At 47.6% G+C, this 20,097-nt stretch overlaps 2 protein-coding genes across 2 annotated transcripts in view; both read left to right on the forward strand.

Moving 5' to 3' along the window:
* The window catches only part of GAST (gastrin), a 147,634-nt gene that overhangs the window by 113,125 nt on the left and 14,412 nt on the right, over positions 1-20,097 (forward strand). The window lies entirely within an intron of this gene.
* EIF1 (eukaryotic translation initiation factor 1) lies at positions 16,926-18,561 on the forward strand. Its single transcript, XM_084748920.1, has 4 exons — positions 16,926-17,125; positions 17,731-17,894; positions 18,015-18,116; positions 18,343-18,561. The coding sequence occupies exons 1-4, from the start codon at positions 17,095-17,097 to the stop codon at positions 18,385-18,387; spliced, it is 342 nt and encodes a 113-aa protein (XP_084605046.1). The 5' UTR covers positions 16,926-17,094; the 3' UTR covers positions 18,388-18,561.

Raw genomic sequence — 20,097 nt, forward strand, 5'->3', positions numbered from 1 at the left:
TCTTTCTTTCTTTTTTTTTTTTTTTTTTTTTTTTTTTTTTTTTTTTGCTGTCCTGGACTCGCTTTGTAGACCAGGCTGGCCTCGAACTCACAGCAATCCACCTCCCTCTGCCTCCCGAGTGTGCCACCACGCCCTGCTAGAATGTAACACTCTCAGCTACTTCCCCAACACCACACCTGTATTCCCACACACTCCCTCCAGGATGATAATGTACTAATCCTCTGAAACTGTAAGTCAGCCCCCCAAGTAAATACTTTCTTCTGAATTGCTTTGGTCACGGTGTCTCTTCATAGCAACTGAACAGTAAGTCACACACACACACACACACTTGCTGTGGCATGTGTGTGTTCACACCCACACACACATGTGCATCAGCATGGATACACACAAAGTGTTAACACTCCATAACCATTAAACACTGGCCCTCCCCTTACTCCCTCCCCTGATAAAGCAGTAACCACTACTTTACTTTTTACATGCATGCATTTGACTACCCCACACACCTAAATTGGTAGAGGTCTTACTTAGGGTCACTCTAGCTTTGATGAAACACCATGGCCAAAGTTACTTGGGGAGGAATGGTTTGTTTGGCTCACACTTCCAAAGACATCAGGACAGGTACTCAAGCAGGCCAGGAACCCGGAGGCAGGAGCTGATGCAGAGGCCACGGAGGGGGTGCTCCTTACTGGATTGCTCTCCTTGGCTTGCTCACCCTGCTTTCTTCTAGAACTCAGAATCACATTCCAGGCCTGGTGCCACCCACAATGGGCAGGGCCCTCCCCCATCAATCACTAATTAAGGAAACGCCCTACAGCTTGCCTACAGCCCAAGCTTAGGGAGGCATTTTCTCAGCTGAGGCTCCCTCCTCTTGATGGCTCTAGATGTGTCAAGTTGACACAAAACTAGCCAATATAGCAGAACCATGTAATATCTGTCCTTTTGTGTCTGGCTATTTCACATAATGTCCCAAAGTTCACCTATGTTGTAGATGTGTTAGAATGCCCTTCCTTTAGGGGACTGGATAATGTTTCGTTGCACACGGCACACTTTTCTATCCATGGCCACTTGCTACCCTCACCTTTTGACTTTTGGAAGTTATGTTGCTATGGACACACTGGGGCACAAGTATCTATTTGTGTCCTCTTTTAAAATTCTCTTTAGTATTTGTCGAGAAGCAGAGCTGTTGATCATATGACAGCTAACTCTTAAAAAAAACAAAAACAAAAAACAAAAAACAAAAAAACCAGCCACTTCCCTCACTGGGAAAGAAAAATTCAAGGCAGGATCTTACTATATAGCCTTGGCTAATCTATATTGTGAGTATTCACCAAAGAAGAGTGCTCTGACATGGCTTTAAGACAATAGAAAGTTTTTATTAGCCAGTCAGAGACTACACTACAGGATCAGTGTAGCATGGGACCCTTCTCAGGGTGAGCTTTTACACACACACACACACACACACACACACACACACACACACACACATACACACACACGCTGAGAGAGAGAGAGAGAGAGAGAGAGAGAGAGAGAGAGAGAGAGAGTCAGTCTAGGTTGGCATACTTCAGTTAACAGAAACAATTAGCCAGAAGCAGAACTGTAGAAGCTAAAAAACAAGGTTAGTACATTTAGAGACTTTTTCAGGACTTAGACGGATTGGGTCTTTGTTTTCTTTTTGGCGGATGGCACTGTCTACGTGCTGCCTTTCATGTCCTGAATGGCACTTTCATCATGGAGTCAGTCAGGCTAAGGTCTCAGGGCCTACTAAGGTCTGGGGCCCTGTGACAATCTAGAATTTTAGAATTCTATACAGATAAGGCTTCCCATCACCATACGCCTTCCCAGAAAAAAAAGTTTTTTGGTTTTTTTGTTTGTTTGTTTTTTGGTTTGGTTTTTGGTTTTTCAAGACAGGGTTTGTCTGTGTAGCCTTGGCTGTCCTGGACTCAATTTGTAGACCAGACTGGCCTCAAACTCACAGCAATCCACCCGCCTCTGCCTCCCAAGTGCTGGGATTAAAGGTGTAGGAAAAAAGTTTTTATTGTATTTTGGGTTGGGTTCTTTTGTTTCGTTTTGTTGGTATTTTATTTTGTTCGAGGCAGAGTGTCTATATATAACCCTGACTGTCCTAGAACTCATTTGTAGACCAGGCTGGCCTCAAACTCACAGAGATCTGCCTGGCTCCATCTCCTGAGTGCTGGCATTAAAGGTGTGCACCACCAGGCCGGGCGTGATGTCACACACCTATGATGTCAGCACTTGGGGCAGAGGCAGGCAATCCCTGCAAGCTCGAAGCCTGCCTGGTCTATAAAGCAAGTCCAGGAAAGTCAAGGCCACAAACTCACAAAGACCCTGCCTCTGTGAGTGCTGGAATTACAGGCATGCACCACCATGCCAGGCCCAAAAAATGTTTTGTTGCTATTGTTGGGGGTTTTTTGGTTGGTTGTTTGGTTTGGTTTTCCAGGCAGGGTTTCTCTGTGTAATAGCCCTGGCTGCCTGAACCCACAAAGATCCATCTGCCTCTGTCTCCCTTACGCAGAGGCTAAAGGCGTGCACCACTGTGCCAGGCCCAAAAATGTTTTTTCGGTTGATTGGTTGGTTGGTTGGTTGGTTTTTTGGTTTTTCGAGACAGGGTTTCTCTGTGTAGTCTTGGCTGTCCTCGACTCGCTTTGTAGACCAGGTTGGCCTCGAACTCACAGTGATCCACCTGCCTCTGCCTCCCAAGTGCTGGGATTAAAGGAGTACGCCACCACCCCCATGCCATTTTTTTTTTTTTTTTTTTTTTGCCAAAAACGTTTTTAATGGCGAATTTAACACTAAACAAAACGAGCTGTTTGGTGGTGGCCGCTGCTGAGGTGTGTTTTTTTGTTTGGTTGGTTGGTTTGGTTTTGGTATTTTGCTGTTACTAGTGTAAACAGATGATGTGTATGTGGTGTGCATGGGCTAGTGTGCCACAGCATGACTGTTGAGGTCAGAAGACAACTTTGTGCAGTTGCTTTGTAATGTCTAAAGGACTCAGTTTTATGCTAGGCATCCAGCTTGGTACCTAATAGCTGTTTAATTCTGACTCAGATTTCTGGAAGATAAGTTCTACTCCTTGACCCCCACCTAAAATTGCACAGCCATGGCCTCCTACTTGTTATGATATAACTGGTTTTGGGGTTTTGTTTTGTTTTGGTTTTTTTGGTGTGTTTTTTTTTTCCCAATCTGGAACCTCCTTATACAGACATTAAAGGACTATTTTGAGGTTGCCTTGACTACCTAATCTTAGCAAAGTACAACAGCTCCTGGCTTGCTCGTGCAGATACTCAAAGTCTTCTTGTGGTTTTCCCCTTTAAAAATCTGTGGTCCTTCAAATAGTATATACTCACTTATAACTAGACACTAGCCCAAGGGTCATGTCCCATGAAAATCTTCACCTACCAGGAAAGTGGGATAGATGTGAGGACATCCTTTTGGGACTCTAGGTGAGAGAAGCATGGGAGAATGGGGAAATAGAAGGATCCAGAGGGTTCTAGAAACCTACAAGTAGAACATTATGACGGGTAGATCTGGGCCCAGGGGTTCTGCACAAATTATGGCACCAACCAAGGACAATATGTGCAGTAAGCATCGAACCCCTACCCAGATCTAGCCAAGGGAGAGGTCATTCTCTACAGATGAGTAAAGAGTGGGGACTGCCTTTCACATGAACTCTGGTGCCCCATATTTGACCACGTCCCCTTGATGGGGAGGCCCGGTGGCACTCAGGGGAAGGATAGCAGGCTACCAAGAAGAGACTTTATACCCTATGATCATATACAGGGGGAGGAGGTCCCCCTCAGTCACAGTCATAGGGGAGGGGAATAGGGTGAAAGTGGGAGGGAGGGAGGAATAGGAGGATACAAGGGATGGGATAACAATTGAGGTGTAATATGAATGAATGAATAAATAAATAAATTTTTTTTAAAAGTCTGTGGTCTTTTCCCAGAGTCTCGAACTCCATGCCAGCTCCTCTCCTTCCACTGTGGGTCACAGCCAGGGAATTCAGTTTGTCCGGCCTGCACAGCAGGCACCTTTGCCCCCTGAGCCATCGCGCCAGCCTGACTGCTGTGTTTTGAACTATGTTGCCTCAGGCCAGGTTGAACTCTGGATCCTTTGGCCTCTGCTTCCCCAGTAGCTGGTATCACACCAGCTGGCACCACCAAACCAGTTGGCACCACCGAACCTGGTTAACTAATTTTACTTGTTGACAAATTTTGTAAAACAGATCACATGAGGGTGGGGTTGTAGCTCAGTTGGTAGAGCCCTTACCAGGCTTTCAAACTCTGGATTCAAACCCCACCACAGAAAAAAAACTGGCTTAGTAGCGCACACCTATAATATGAGTACTTGGAAAAGACGGAGGCAGGAGGATCAAAAATTTAAGGTCATCTTTGGCTACATAGCAAGTTTAAAGCCAGCCTGGGATACATGATGCTTTTGCCTTTAAAAAAGAAAGAAGAAGAAAAAGAAGAGAAAAGAAAGAAAGAAGGGAAACAAACATGTAAAGGGTTGGGTTCGCCTACACAGAGAAACCTTGTCTCAAAAAAGCCAAAACCAAAACCAAAAAAAAAAAAAAAAAAAGAGCTGGAGTCGCTCTAAACAGCAGAGCAGAGCCTACTTGCCTAGCATGAACACCATCCCTAGTACCATAGAAAAATGAAAAAAAGAAATCATATAGGCTTATTAAACTAGTAAACTGAGGTAGAGTATCCATCTTTACTAAATGATCAATAGCCTTATTTATTAGATTACTCCAAAGCTGGGCATGGTGGTACACGCCTTTAATCTCAGCACTCGGGAGGCAGAGGTAGTCGGATCGCTGTGAGTTCAAGGCCAGCCTGGTCCACAAAAGCAAGTCCAGGCTAACACAGAGAGACCCTGTCTCAAAAAAACAAAATATTAATACTAATAATATGAAATTTTTATAAACCTATATAATATATATTACTCAAACTATGTGCATGTAAAAATCGTTCGGTTATACCCTTTTGTTTTATTTTGAGATGCATTATCAGTGTGCAGCCCAGGCTGCTGACCTCTTGAACTCGCACTCCCGCTGCCTCAGCCCCGCTAGAGTGCTGGGATTATCTAGGCACCATGCCACAAAGCCCACCAGCCTCGTTTTGGATCTGCCCTTGGTAGTTATCCTCCCTGTCCCTCAAGACAGGCAGCTGCTCATCCTCTAATCAAATGACAAATCAGTGTAACAAAGATAGTTCCCAAATCAGTCAGTTTATTTCAAGGCACATGAGACTAAATAAATATAAACAAAACAATGTATTAAAAAAAAAACAAAAACAAAACCTGGGGCTAAAGACCTCGTTCAGTGGTCAAGAGCACCTGTTGCTCTTGGAGAGGACGGAAGTTTCCAGAACCCACATGGTGGTTCACTACCATCTGTGACTCCGGTTCCAGGGACTCTGACACCCTCTTCCGACCTCCACAGCACCGGGCGTTCACGTGGCTGTACATACATACACTCAGGCATACACAGATACACATAAAATTAAATTAACTAAAAGGAAAACAAATGAGTCTGTCTCCTCAGCATTCAAAGGCCTATAACTAAGAGCTGAACACTGGTGGAAGGGCGCCCCATTTATTCGGGGGCTAGTCCCAAGAAGATGAGGGGGGCTACTGGCCCCAAAGTTCTGCCTTCAGAAACGTATGTGGATTAGATTTAATGGGGAGGCAAAGGAAGTGTACTGGGAAAGTTGGGGGTGGGGGGACTGTGTTGAGTGGGGTCTTCATCAGCCAGAGGATGTGTCTACTTTTTAAAATATTTTATTAATTATTTGACAATTGCATAAACTGCATTTTGAGTATATTTACCCCCTCAGCTCCTCCCTCACCACTGTCTCAATCTCCCCCGACTCCTTCCCACCCAACTTTCAGATTACTTTTTTCTTTTTCTTTTTTCTTTTTTTTTTTTTTTTCCCTTCCCCATTGAGTCTAGTTTGTGTTGCCCAGCTAGTCTTGGGAGTGAGGCCTGCCCTGGTGTGTGGTCAACTACCAGGGTTTTGTTTTGTTTTGTTTTGTTTTCTTCATTTTTAAATTGGTCCTCCCTCTCCCAGCAGCTATCAAATGCCAATAGCTCCTCAGGAAGTGGTGGGGTTTCATGTCTCACCCTCTCCACACACCACCCTCTATGCTGGGATTTTTGTCTGCAGGAGCTTGCCTGGGTCTTGTGTGTGCTGTCACAATTACTGTGGATATATAGGTGCACCTCCCCTGATGTGTCTGGAAAACGATGCCATCCTTGAAGTCATCCACCATATCTGAATCTTACAAATGTCCCTCCTCTCTTCTCCAAAGATCCCTGAGGCTTGGAGTGAAATACAAATGTCCAATTTAGTGCCTAACACTTCACAGTGTTTTGTTCTCAGCACATTGGACGGTCTTGGGTCGCTGTGTTAAATGCTGTCTACTGCAAGGAGAGACCACGGTGATAAGAGCTGAGAGATGCTCTGGTCCAGAGATTTAGCGATAAGACATTAGGAGTCACTTTAATACTATGTCTACTTAGCTCAATAATAGCCCTGGCTTCTCCCCTAGGGCCTAGGGCCTACCCAGTCCCAGCTTCCTGGCCCTTTTAATAATGCCAGGTATGAATTCCATGTCATGAAGCTGCCCTGAGAGCCAATCAAAAATATTATTCCTGGGCTGGGCGTGATGGTGCACATCTTTGATCCCAGCACTTAGGAAGCAGAGGCAGGTGGATCTCTGTGACTTCCAGGATAGTCTGGTCTATGTAGCAAGTTCCAGGACAGCCAAGGCTACACAGAGAAACTCTCTTGGATAAAACAACAACAGCAAAAATATCACTCTCATTCATAACATTGCTGCCACTGCTCTGGGCACATTATCAGGCCAGCCATTGTAACTTTCAGAGTTCTGTGGAGCATGCCTAGCACCTTCTAGCACCATAAACACTGACTAGCCAATATGAATGCCTTCCTTTTTTTGTTTGTTTGGTGATTTTTGTTTTTCGAGACAGGGTTTCTCTGTGTAGCCAGGCTGGCCTTGAACTCACAGTGATCTGCCTGCCTCTGCCTCCGGAGTGCTGGGATTAAAGGCGTGAGCCACCACCGCCCGGGGGGCAATGACTTCCTTTTTTTAACCCCTCTGGCCATAACATGAAATCAACCTTGACCTCATGAAGACAGGCACAAACATGTTTTTGTGCAAAATTAAGTCTCACAGGAACTTGTGTGTCAGTGGTACATAGAGACCCTGTCTCAAAAAGAAGAAAGAAAGGAAGGAAGGAAGGAAGGAAGAAAGAAAGAAAGAAAGAAAGAAAGAAAGAAAGAAAGAAAGAAAGAAAAGAAGGCTGGGTGTGATGGCACACAGAGCTTTAATCCCAGCACTTGGGAGGCAGAGGCAGGCAGATCTCTCTGATTTCAAGGCCAGCCTGGTCCACAAACCCTGTCTCAAAAAGAAGAAAAAAACTAAAGAAAGAAACAAAGAAGAAAAAGGCCACCTTGGGGACCAAAGGATTTACTTCATCTTAATTATTTTACAGCTTGTAATCCATCACCCAGGGAGGTCAGGGCAGGAAGTCAGGGCAGGAACCGGTGCAAAGGCCATGGAGGATGCTGTGGTTTACTGACTTGTTTCTCCTGGTTTGCTGAGCCTGCTTTTTTGTTGTTGGTGGGGTTTTTTTGTTTGTTTGTTTTTTGTTGTTGTTGTTGTTTTTTTAATAGCATGCAGGACCTATCCAGCCCAGGAGGCCCCATCTCAGTAATCAACCAAGAAAATGCACCATGCCAAAGATGGTGGTGCATGGCTTTAATGACAACAGGAGGAAGGCAGAGGCAGGAGGGTCCACGTAAGTTCCAAAACAGCAATAACTATATAGAGAGACACTGTCTTGAAAGAAGGAAAGAAAGAGAGGTGAGAGGGAAGAAGGGAGGGAGGGAGAAAAGAAGGAAGGAAGGAAAGAGGGAGGGAGGGAGGAAGGAAGGAAGGAAAGAAGGAAGGAAGTGAGGGAGGAAGGAGGGAGGGAGGGAGAGAGGAAGGGAGGAAGAAAGGAAGGGAGGGTGGAGAATCACTGAAGGCTTGCCCACAGACCAGTCTGATGGGGCATTTTTTTTTTTCAACTAAGGCTCCCCGTTTCCAAAATGACTTCAGCTTGTGTCAAGTCGACATAAAACTAGCCAGCACAGGGTGCCTGCCACCCAGGTTTGATCCCAGGGACCCATATTGTGGAAGGCAAGACCCAAATCTTGGGCTAGAGAGAAAGCTCAAACTGCCTGTACTCTTTTTTTCAGGGGAGGGGGTGGAAGTGGGGGGAAGGGGGAGAATAAACCCTGCAAGTTGTCCTCTGACTTCAACATGGATATTGTGGCAAAGCTCACCCATGAATAAATTAAGTAGTTTTAAATGTACCTTTTCTTTCTTTCTTTCTTTCTTCTTTCTTTCTTTTTTCTTTGTTTGTTTGTTTGTTTTGGGTTTTGTTTTTGTTTTATTTTGAGACAGGGTTTCTCTGTATAACAGCCCTGGCTATCCTGGAACTCTCTTTGTAGACCAGGCTGGCCTCGAACTCACAGCAATCCACCTGCCTCTGCCTCCCGAGTGCTGGGATTAAAGGCATGTGCCACCACATCTGGCAAATGTACCTTTTTTTTTTTTTAAGAGGAAGAACAGAGCTGAATTCCCATGTGAGTGGGCAGAAGTTAAGTCCCTGACAAAGGCAGAGAAAGTGAGTGCAAGGGAGAATTTTTCTAGGCTACAGGGAGACGGAGGGAGTAAATTACAATATGCACCGAGCCCTGTCTGGCACTGGAGTACACCTGACTGACGTTTCACCACCTAGCTCCAGGGGAAAAGCCTGCTAGCATCCCCTAAGGTTCCCTCCCTCCCTTACCAGCATCGGTTGGAAGAGTCCCAAGGGGTCAGGGCTGCAGCAGGCCTGGGTTTCCCTCTTTTTCCAAGTGGCAAGAATAGCAGCATTCATTCGCTGGGACCTTCCGAGTGGGTGGGAGTTGGAGGGAACTATCCTAGTCATTTACAGTTGTGGGCGGGAGGTCCCGAGTAAGAAATGCCAGACACAGCTCCGCAATTAGATTCTAAGTGAAATCTTTGCCAATCAGCTCCCCCAGCGGGCTGCTCCGCAACCCAAACCTGAGTTCAATGGGGCTTTTCTACAGCAATAAGAGAACTCTGGGAGGCACCTTGGATCACAGCATCTATCTTCTCTGGTTACCATGGAGATACTTATTTTCCCCCCCAGAGAACGCCACCCCTTCCTGGCAAGAGACTCTCCTACTCTGGTGTCACATTTGGGGCCCTGGGGAGTTCTATCAAGGCCACAAAAGCCAGAGTATCCTCCCAAAAGGACCCCAGTTGAAGAGAAGACTGCCTCAGCTCCATCCCTGTGTGTGTGGAACGCTCCTGTCCTGTGCTGCTCTGGGAGGCTCTCTCCTCAGGGAAACTGGCAGAAAATCTATTTAGTCATATAAAAACTTTGTATCTGTATCCTTTATTTTATTTTATTTTATTTTATGTGTTCTGCCTGCAAGTATGTCTGTGTGATGGTGTCAGACATTGGAGTTACAGGCAGTTGTGAGCTGCCATGAGGGTGCTAGGAATCGAACCTGGGTACTCTGGAAGAGCAGTCAATGTTCTTAACCGCTGAGCCATCTCTCCAGCCTGTACTCTTAGGATTTACATCTTTATACTGGCATTCTATTCTATGAATCCCTTCAATGTGAGCCTAAAAGAAGGATGTTACTGGTCCCATGGAACAGAAGAGAAAAATGAAGCCTGGCAGGTACCAGCCAGGCAAGAGACGGCCTTCCTGGTGCCAGGCGTGGTGGCGCACACCTTTAATCCCAGCACACGGGAGACAGAGGCAGGCGGATCTTTGTGAGTTCAAGACCAGCCTGATTTACAAAGCGGGTCAAGGACAACCAAGGCTACACAGAGAGACCCTGTCTTAAAAAAAGAAAAAAAAAGAGAGAGAAAGAGAGAGATGGCCTTCCTGCTACTCAGATTCCTTACTGTAGAGTTGGGCTCCTGCTCAGCCTGCAGCTTTTCAAGACTTTCCATGGAACTGACGCTGACCTAACTGCTAGAGCTGTGGACTTTACTCCAGGCTACACACCATGTAGTTGCTCCACAGGGAAGAGAAGTGGAGCCCAGATAAGAGAACTAGGTCACCAGAAAGCTGATGAGAAGGCCTAGGGAGGCTGGAGGAAACCGACCCTGAGTTTAAAGCAAACCTGAGATGCGTAACCACGGCACATAAAGTGGATGGATGGATAGATAGATACATAAGTGAATAAATGAGCCATGCGGTAGTGGTGCACACCTTTAGTCCCAGCACTCAGTAGGCGGAGGCAGGCTGATCTCAGTGAGTTCGAGGCCAGCCTAGTCTATCAAGAGAGTTCCAGGACAGCCAAGACTACACAGAGAAACCTTGTCTTGAAAAAAGAAAAAAAAAAAAGGAAGGAAGGAAGGAAAGAGAAAGAAAGAAGGAAAGCCATGCACAGTAGTTCTAGCACTCAGGAAGTGGAGGCAAATGGAACATGAGTCAGTCTGAATTATATGAGACTGTCTCAAAAAAAATAAAAAATAAAAGAGGCTGGATATGGTAGCACACACCTTTTATCCCAGAACTTGGGAGGCAGAAATTAGACGGATCTCTGCGGGTTCTAGGCTAGCCTGGTCTACAAAGACAGTTCCATGAGATCTTGTCACAAAAATTAAAAATAAAGCCAAGTATGGCGGCGCACACCTTTAATCCCAGCACTCAGGAAGCAGAGGCAGGCGGACCGCCATGAGTTCAAGGCCAGGCTCATCTACAAAGGGAGTCCAGGACAACCAAGGATACACAGAGAAGCCTTGTCTTGAAAAAGAAAAAACAAAAAAAATTAAAAATAAAATAAAAGTAGCAATATTGCTTCTCATGCCAGGCATGGTTTGTACACGCCTATAGTCTCAATGCATTAGATGTGAAGTCCGCAGATACTTAGAAGTTCAAAGTCAGCCTAGAAGACCTAGGAATTTGTTGTGTTTTGTTTTGTTTTGTTTTGCTGAGACAGGGTTTCTCTGTGTAGCCTTGGCTGTCCTAGACTCACTTTGTAGAACAGGCTGGCCTCAAACCCACAGTGATCCACCTGCCTCTGCCTCCCGAGTGCTGGGATTACAGGTATGCACCACCACACCCGGCTAGGAATTTGTCTTTTTAAAAAGGTATGCTAGTGCCCGCCTTTAATCCCAGCACTCTCAAGGCAGAGGCCATAAGAGCTCTGTGGGTTACAGGTTGGTGAAGGCAGCTTTAATCTCAGCTTGGCCACACTAGAAAAAACAGATGTCCAATGGTCTAAAGGTTACTGTCAGCCTGCATTTCCTTGGCTGTAGTCAGGTGACCTCTGACTATTATCTCTGGACTGGCTGTGCAGGGCTTGGCCAAGGCTAAGAAGGTCTCCGCTGTTTAGGGAGCATTTCTACCCTTTGTCGTGAGGGGCTCATCAGTCAGGCCCCTTGTTCCTGACACCCAAGATGACTGGAAGAAACAGTGATACTGAGAACAGACTAGCCACAAAGGCAGGTGAGGCCTTGAGGTTTAGTGCAATGGCTGCTCTAGAGATCTGGACACTACAGAAGCAGACGGTTGACAATGATATTACGACATAGCCAGATGCAACATGAAGCTGGGGGGGGAGGCAGTGCCAGGCTTCTATCCTGCGTCCAGTTACCACCAGACCTCTGCAAGGCCGAGTGAAGAGTCGGTGGTTTCCAGAAAAAGCAGTCTCTCACTTCCCAGTCCCTCGCCCTCTCACCTGTATCCCACCTGGGGCAAAGTGTATGTGTGGCAATCACTGTTTACAAGCAAGGAGGTCGGGATCTGGAAGCATGCGCTAGCACACCAGGCATGCACACGGGCTTCAGCTGGCCAGGTGCCGCCTACAAGAAGAGCTGGCAACGTGGTTTAGGAAAGGCCACTCTCCCTGCTCTGCTTCAGGCCAGGCCCAGGAGTTCGCTTTGAGACCCAGACTCAGACCTACAGAAACTGGACTCTCCTCACTCTTGTCCTCCCAGACTTGAGAGTGGCAGAGGTGAGCCTGTAGTAGCCAGGGGTTGGCCATTTCTAGTAACTGAGCATCCACAATGGATGCCTACAAGTCCATTTAGCGCCCTCAATACACAGTAGAAGAGACAAAACGTGCTGTTCCTTAGGTTTACAACCTAGCAGGAATAAAAAGGAAGGGGCGGGGCCAGATTTGAGGGCATGTGACCTATGGAAGTTAAAATACCCCTCACTTACAGGGCACTTAATGTATGCCCTGCTGTCCCCGCCTTGAACCTTCTACTGTTTTGAACTAAGGCCTTTTTGTTTTCATTTTAATAATGAGGCTAGCAAATTATGTAGCTAGTCCAAAATTACAGGTAAACACATTGCTCTATGATAAATGCCATTGTGCCCGGCATGATGACGCATGTCCGTAATCCCAGCGCTTTCAAGGTAGATGCAGGAGGATCAGGAGTTCAGGAGCCTGTCTTCCGTAGTGAGTTCAAGAGCAGCCTAGTTACATGAGACCCTGTCTCATAATACCAAAGTAATTAACACCCAATTTGAGGACATGCAAGCAATCTCCTCAGAACAAGGGCACCCCAAGTGAGCCTGGGAGGAGGCCAAAAGCTGTCAAACCCAGAGGAGAGAAGACCACATTCCAAGGAAGGGAAGAGCAGACACAAACGCCAGCTCTAATCTTAGATCAGCTTTCTCAGGTGAGAAAACTGGAGGAGCTTCCTAGAACTGCTGCGGCGGGAAACTGGAGCCCAGTGACAAGCACCGGGCTAAGAGGAGACTGAAGACCACTAAAAGCCCGAAGAATTCCAAAGAACAAAGCAGAAGCGTGGTGGTTCAGGGGTAAACAGGCCAAGGGAGGAGAACACACACATGTGCAAAGAAGAGTCAGAAAGGGCTTGACAGGGTGGACTTTATTTAAAAAAAAAAAAAAAAGCCAGGCGGTGGTGGCGCACGCCTTTGATCCCAGCCCTCAGGAGGCAGAGGCAGGTGGATCCCTGTGAGTTCGAGGCCAGCCTGGTCTACAAAGAGAGTCCAGGACAGCCAAGGCTACACAGAGAAACACTGTCTTAAAACAAACAAACAAACAAACAAAAAGTAATTAAATAATTTTTTAAAAGGTATAATTGTTATGTATTATGTATATTGGGGAAGGGGATTAGATTCTGGTCTAACACAACACAGAGAATTGAATTCTGGGTAGATCTCTCCAGCAGAACCACATCCATGGGTGTGAAGGTTCCCAGACTGATGGGCTGGGGCCTCAGGTTTTCAAGCTTGGATTAATGATATTGAGATGCCCATGACTTCTAGCATTCCTTTTCCTGACATCAAGGGAGCTAAATTATTTAATCTAAATATTGTTTAGAGCCCTTGCTCCATGGCACATCCTGAATTTAAGCATTTGGGAAATGGAGGGTAAGAATCAGGAGTTAAGAGTGAGTCAAAAAGATACATAAAGGATGGATAATAAAGTCACATCTATTAAAAAAAAAAAAAAAAGAGTGAGTCAAAGCTATATGACATCCTGCCTCAAAAAAAGAGATTTGGGGGAGGGGGGTGTCAATCCTTTAGTAAATAAGAATCAAACATTTATGGGTGCTGCAGAGGTGGTTTTATGTTTAATAAATTAGAAAGGTGGCACAGCAGTTAAGAGCACTTACTGTGAGCTGGGCGTGGTGGCACACGCCTTTAATCCCAGCACTCGGGAGGCAGAGGCAGGCAGATCGCTGTGAGTTCGAGGCCAGCCTGGTCTACAAAGCGAATCCAGGACAGCTAAGGCTACACAGAGAGACCCTGTCTCGAAAAACAAAAAAAACAAAAAAAAACAAAAAACAAAAGAGCACTTCCTGTTCTTGCAGAGCGGGCAGGTTCCATTCCTAGCACCATGGTGGGGTCCACACTCCAGTTTAGGGGACCCAGCACCCTCTTCTGGCCTCTGAACACACCAGACATGCACTCATACACAATCTTTTTATTCCCTCTTTCTGTGTATGTATTCGGGTATTTTGCCAGTGTGTATGTTGGCACACCACAAGCCAGAAGAATGGCAGACCTCCAGGGACTGGAGCTACAAACCGTTGTGAGTCACCCTGCAGGGCGTGGGACTAGAACTCAGGTCCTCTCAAAGAACAGCCAGTGCTCTTGACCAGCCCCCAAAACAAGTTCCTCTTTAAAAAAGGGGAATTCAGGGCGGGGGGAGCTTTCAGGACTAGGGCACTTGCCTAGCATGTGCAAGACCTTGGTCTCAATGCCCGGACCCCAAAAACAAAATCCCTTCACACCCACCCGACTTTTCCTCCCTAGGCAGTGTTCTCCTGTCCTCTGCTCTGCAGCAGATTCCTTTCCACCCTGTAAGTCCAGGCTGTAATGTCACCACCAGGAGATTTATCTAACCACCCCATCTGGAGGAGGAGCCTGGGCCTGGGTCATCCACTCTGTGTCACTTGGCCACATCATCCCATTTCTCTCCTCAGTACCTCTCACAGTCCGGTATCATCTTAGTCTGTTTCTTTTCTTTTTTTAATTTATTTATTTATTTATTTTGAGACAGGGTTTCTCTGTGTAGCTTTGACTGTCCTGGACTTGCTTTACAGACCAGGCTGGCCTCGAACTCACAGCGATCCACCAGTCTGTTTGTTTTCTGTCTGTCCTACTATCCTTTACCCTCAAGAGGGCTGGACAGTTCATGGGGCCAGCACACAAGTTTTGTTGTTGTTGTTCACTTGATTTGGGCTTTTTGTTTGGTTGGTTTTTTGGAAGTATTTCTCTGCGTTAACAATCAGCCCTTGCTGTCCTGGATCTTGCTTTGTAGACCAGGCTGGTTAGAATTCAGAGAGATCCTCCTGCCTCTGCCTCCAGAGTGCTGGGATTAAAGGTGCGGGCCACCACGCCCAACAGGGCTTTTTGTTGTTGTTTTGAGACAAAGTCTCACCGTATAGATTGGTGAGGCTCAGACTCATAAGGATCTGCCCTCCGCCATCTCACAAGCAGTAAGATCAAAGGCATGCACCATCACACCTGACCTATTTGGAGACAGGATTATCCTGCAGCCCAATCTAGCCTCAAGCTCACTTGACCTTGAACTCTTCCCTCTGGCTTCCTTCTCCCTAGAGCTGGGGTTGCAAGGGTGCACCATCCTACCTAGCAGCTGGCAGGTTTTTAGGGTGAGATTCTATGGCACCCTTTGGAGAGCATTGGAACAAAGTCTGGCACAGTAGCTGTGGCCTGTGCAGCCTCTAGCTGTCACACTGGCGCCCACGAACCAGGTTACATCACACTTGACTGCCTGCCTCTTCCTTTATCTGATCTCCCTGGCCCCTGCGGGGCTTCAGATGGAAGATCTCTGATTTCTACTCACCGCTCACTCTCTGCTACAAAGAACGCCTCAGTAAGCAGGCTGAGAGGCGGACTGTGGGTCAGTCGTACAATGTAGTGGTAGAATGCTAGCGCTATCTCCCATCCCAAACACTGCAGGAAATGTTTTACGCTTTAAAATAAGGTGAAAGGTTAACGGCGATGGCGGTGCACGCCTTTAATCCAACGATCAGGAGGCAGAGGAAGGCCCATCTCTGTGAGTTCGAGGCCAGCCTGTTCTACAGAGCGAGTTCCAGGACAGCCAGGGCTACACAAGGAAACCCTATCTCGAAAAAACTAAAAAGAAAGGTTAACTGCTTTGAAAAACATTTCACCTGAGTTTTTTTTTTTAAGATTTATTTATTATGTATACAACATCCTGCCTGCGAGTGGGCCAGCCAGTCAGAAGAGAGCACCAGATCTCATTATAGATGGTTGTGAGCCACCATGTGGTTGCTGGGAATTGAACTCAGGACCTTTGGAAGAGCAGCCAGTGCTCTTAACCTCTGAGCCACCTCTCCAGCCCCCTGAGTTCTTTTTTCTTTCTTTCTTTCTTTCTTTCTTTCTTTTTCTTTTTTTTTTTTTCTTTTTTCCCCTAGACAGGGTTTCTCTGTGTAGCCTTGGCTGTCCTGGATTCCTTTTGTAGGTCAGGTCGGCCTCGAACTCAGAGCAATCCACCTGCCTCTGCCTCCAGAGTGCTAGAATTAAAGGTGTGTGCCACCATGCCCCGTAGGATACCAATTTTAATTAAAACGTGCCAATCCAAATGATACTCTATATAAAGTTTAGATTTTGTTTGGTTGGGATTTTTTTGTTGTTGTTGTTTTTGTTTTTCAAAACAGGGTTTCTCTGTAACAGAGCCCTAGCTGTCCTGGACTCGCTTTGTAGATCAGGCTGGCCTGGACGTCAGAGATCCTCCTGCCTCTGCCTGCCCCCGCTTCCCCGCGGCCCCAGCGCTAAGATTAAAGGCGTGCTCTACCACGATTCAGATTTTAATCTTGTTATATTTATTTTGAATTAAGTGGCTAAATCTATGAATAAGTTAAGGAGAGAGGTGGCTTTGATGGGTGGGCTATAGCTTAGCCGGGATCTGTCGAATTTGGGATGACCAGTATGTACTATCCCACTAAAGAACGCCAATCGATCCTCACCCTAAAACCCACTTTTGGGCTAGTACCAGCACCCCAACAGGGTCAAGATGGTAGAACGTGCCAAAGGCGCAGGCGCGCTCGAAACCTCTGCCAGTTTCTCGGCCGCCCAGACAACTACCACCCACACTGCGCAAGCGCGCAAAGGTACCAAACTTTCCCTCCCCCGCCCCGCCCCCACCCCGCACCCTTCCCTGAGTGAACAGGACGCCCTCTCGCCACCAGCTCCAGTGCGCAGGCGCTGCGCCTTGGCTCCGCCCCCCCCAACCAATAGAAACCGCGGCGCACGGGCGCCCTGGCGCTTGACGCCATGGGTGGGGCCGGGACGTGAGGGCAGCGCGTTGGCGTCACAGGGGCGGCTATATAAGTGAATACAGGCGCCGCCCCTCCGCCCCAGTCACTGAGCCGCCGCCGAGGACTCAGCTGCCTCCCCCTCGAGCCCCCTCGCTTCCCGACGCTCCGTCCCCCCTGCCCGCCTTCTCCCGCAGCCGCCTTCCGCAGGCCGTTTCCACCGAGGAAAAGGAATCGTATCGTATGTCCGCTATCCAGAACCTCCACTCTTTCGGTAAGCCCGGGGAAGGTCGTGGGCCCGGGTGAGGGTGGGGGTGGCGAGGTCGGGGCTCGGGGAAACCGCTGAGCTCAGCGGGCCATCGTTAACTCGGGAGGGGGAGGTGGCGGTGTCCGCGGGCCCAAGACCTGCGCCTGGGGTCGGCCTCCGAGGATGCCCGGAAGAAAAGGGTGGGAGGTCAGCCCATTCGGGCGGGCCCGGCGTCTCGGGTGGCGCATTTACTAATGGCTCCTGCCTCTCTGCGAGCCACACCCGCCCCCTCCTGCCACCCCTGCGTCACGTCCTCTACGTCACCGTCGTTGTCACGGAGCGGGGAGGGAAGGCTCCGCCTCGGGCACCCGACTTCCGGTTGGTTGCATCAGCCGGGTGGGGCTCTGCCTGCTGGAGCTAGGGCTACGGAGGGAGGGCAGGCCTCAAGCAGGAGGAGGGCCCATACCTTCCTACAGCTCAAGACTGACCAGTTCCGAGAGGAACAACAACAAAGGACGCCTCCGGAGCTTATAAGGATTTAGTGCGGGTACCTGCATGCCTAGAAAGATCGGTAGAAAATGGGAAGCGACGGACGGGCCACAACGTCTCTGAAAATTCCTATTTCTCCCCAGACCCCTTTGCTGATGCAAGTAAGGGTGATGACCTGCTTCCTGCTGGCACTGAGGATTATATCCATATAAGAATTCAACAGAGAAACGGCAGGAAGACCCTTACTACTGTCCAAGGGATCGCTGATGATTACGATAAAAAGAAACTAGTGAAGGCGTTTAAGAAGGTGGGTCGGCTGTAGATAAGAGCACATTTTATTGTCTACGAAGACGGAAGGGTGCAAGCTTACAAAGGGGTTAAGTGCTGGTGCATGGCCTTAACTACATACAACCCTTTGTGTTTGCAGAAATTTGCCTGCAATGGTACTGTAATTGAGCATCCAGAATATGGAGAAGTAATTCAGCTACAGGGTGACCAGCGCAAGAACATATGCCAGTTCCTGATAGAGGTGAGTTCAGGCCTGCCAGTTTTCAGTTGTGAGCACCCTAAGTTCTGTGTGTTGGGGGGGGGGGCGGTATCAGAAGGGAGGTTTGTTTTAACTGTGCTCAGTTGACCCATTGTGTCTACTGGGATTTAGGGTTGCTAGGCATACTCCCCCATTAGTGGGATTCCTATTGCAGACCAGTGACTGGTGTCATTTCGCGGGCTTAACTCCTGTCCTTTTCTCATTGCAGATTGGACTGGCTAAGGACGACCAGCTGAAGGTTCATGGGTTTTAAGTGCTTGTGGCTCTGAAGCTTAAGTGAGGATTTCCTTGCAATGAGTAGAATTTCCCTTCTGTCCCTTGTCACAAGTTTAAAAACCTCACAGCTTGTATAATGTAACCATTTGGGGTCCGCTTTTAACTTGGACTAGTGTAACTCCTTCATGCAATAAACTGAAAAGAGCCATGCTGTCTAGTCTGGAAGTCCCTCATTTAAACAGGCCAAGCAGTCAGCCCCGGCAGTGTCCAGGCTGAAACAAAGCAATAGCAATGTTTCAGTGGGGCCCAGAACCCCAAGATCACAGAAGGCTATGTCTGCCCAGAAGCTCCTCAGATGGCCCTCTAAAGCCCCCTGCCCTAGGACAGTGTCACCACTTGAACAGCCCAGGTGAAGCAGAAGATGAGTAACACCACACCCACCAGCTAAGTCACTAGAGGGAGTTTCCAGTAAGAAAGTACCTGACCAGGCTGGCAGGATTCAGAAAGGGCCACCTTTCCAGGGGGCTTGGAACATCTGCCAGGGTCATCTCTAACCAGATAAATCTGAAGGATGCTGAAGGGTGAGGCCAGTCTGGTATGGGTTTAAACTTATGACAAGGGAACAAATACCAAACTGACGCCATCAGTCATGTGGCTAGCTGCAGTGGTTTCAATTCAGTACAGGCAGCTGCCCAGTGCCATGTGAAGGAACAAACTGGTCTTCTGGTTTTCTTTTCCCTTCCAGTTTTAATGTTATGTAATGTATTTAAACCCTTATTTAAATAAAGCTTGTTTTCAGAAATACCTGCTGTCTAGCTTTTTTGTATACAGGAAGGAATCTCAAAGATGGGTTTAGTTGGGAAGCATCTAACCAAAGCTGTGGCATTCCATCTAACATGGAAGGTGTTCATTTCTGTGTCTGAGGTGCTTGGAACCATACAGTTGTCAGGCTGTGGGGGAAGCTCTGTGACATGTTAGAATGATTTGCTAAAACATCTTGAATTTCTCAATGGTTTTTGCTGAGCTCTGAGCATCTCAAACTACAAGAGGACCTCAAGGAGCCAGGCACAGTGGCCAGCGCCTTTAATCCCAGCTCTAGGAGGCACAGGCAGGCGGGGAGTCACTGTTCAGAGACACACCTGGACTACAAAGTGAGTCCAGCACAGCCAAGGGTACACACAAACCCTGTCTAAAAAAAACAAAAAGAGAAAATGGGAATTCCCAGTGTCTGTAAAGTGGTAGGTGTCCTGGGTCGGCATTTTGTGAGTGTACTTCAGTCTCACATTCTGTACATTCTCAAGAGACCTTGAAGTCCGAGGTGGGTGTAGTGTCCTGTGGCAGGAATCACGGGGTATGTGAAGGAATAACATGGGAGAAAGGGCGTGGCTAAGAGGCCACGGATCTCAAAATGGGGTGTCTCCATCCCATCTCAGAAGGAAAGCTTTCTGAAAAGCTGACTTGGGAGACCTGACTCCTACAAGTTGGCCTTTTGTCACATGTTCCATGGCCCCCACACACATTGTTACATTTTGAGAAACTATTTAACAGTGTAGCCCTGGCTGACCTGTAGAACAGACTGACCTCAAACCCAGATCCACCTGCCCCTGACTCCTGAGTGCTGGGATTAAAACTGGGCCATCACACCTTTAATCCCAGCCCTTGGGAGACAGAGGCAGGCAGATCTCTTGAGATTGAGGGCCAGCCCGGTCAACAAAGCAAGTCCAGGACAGCCAAGGCTACACAGAGA

Source organism: Acomys minous (assembly GCF_964271855.1).
Source record: "Acomys minous genome assembly, chromosome: 12".
NCBI classification, from domain to species: Eukaryota; Metazoa; Chordata; class Mammalia; order Rodentia; family Muridae; genus Acomys; species Acomys minous.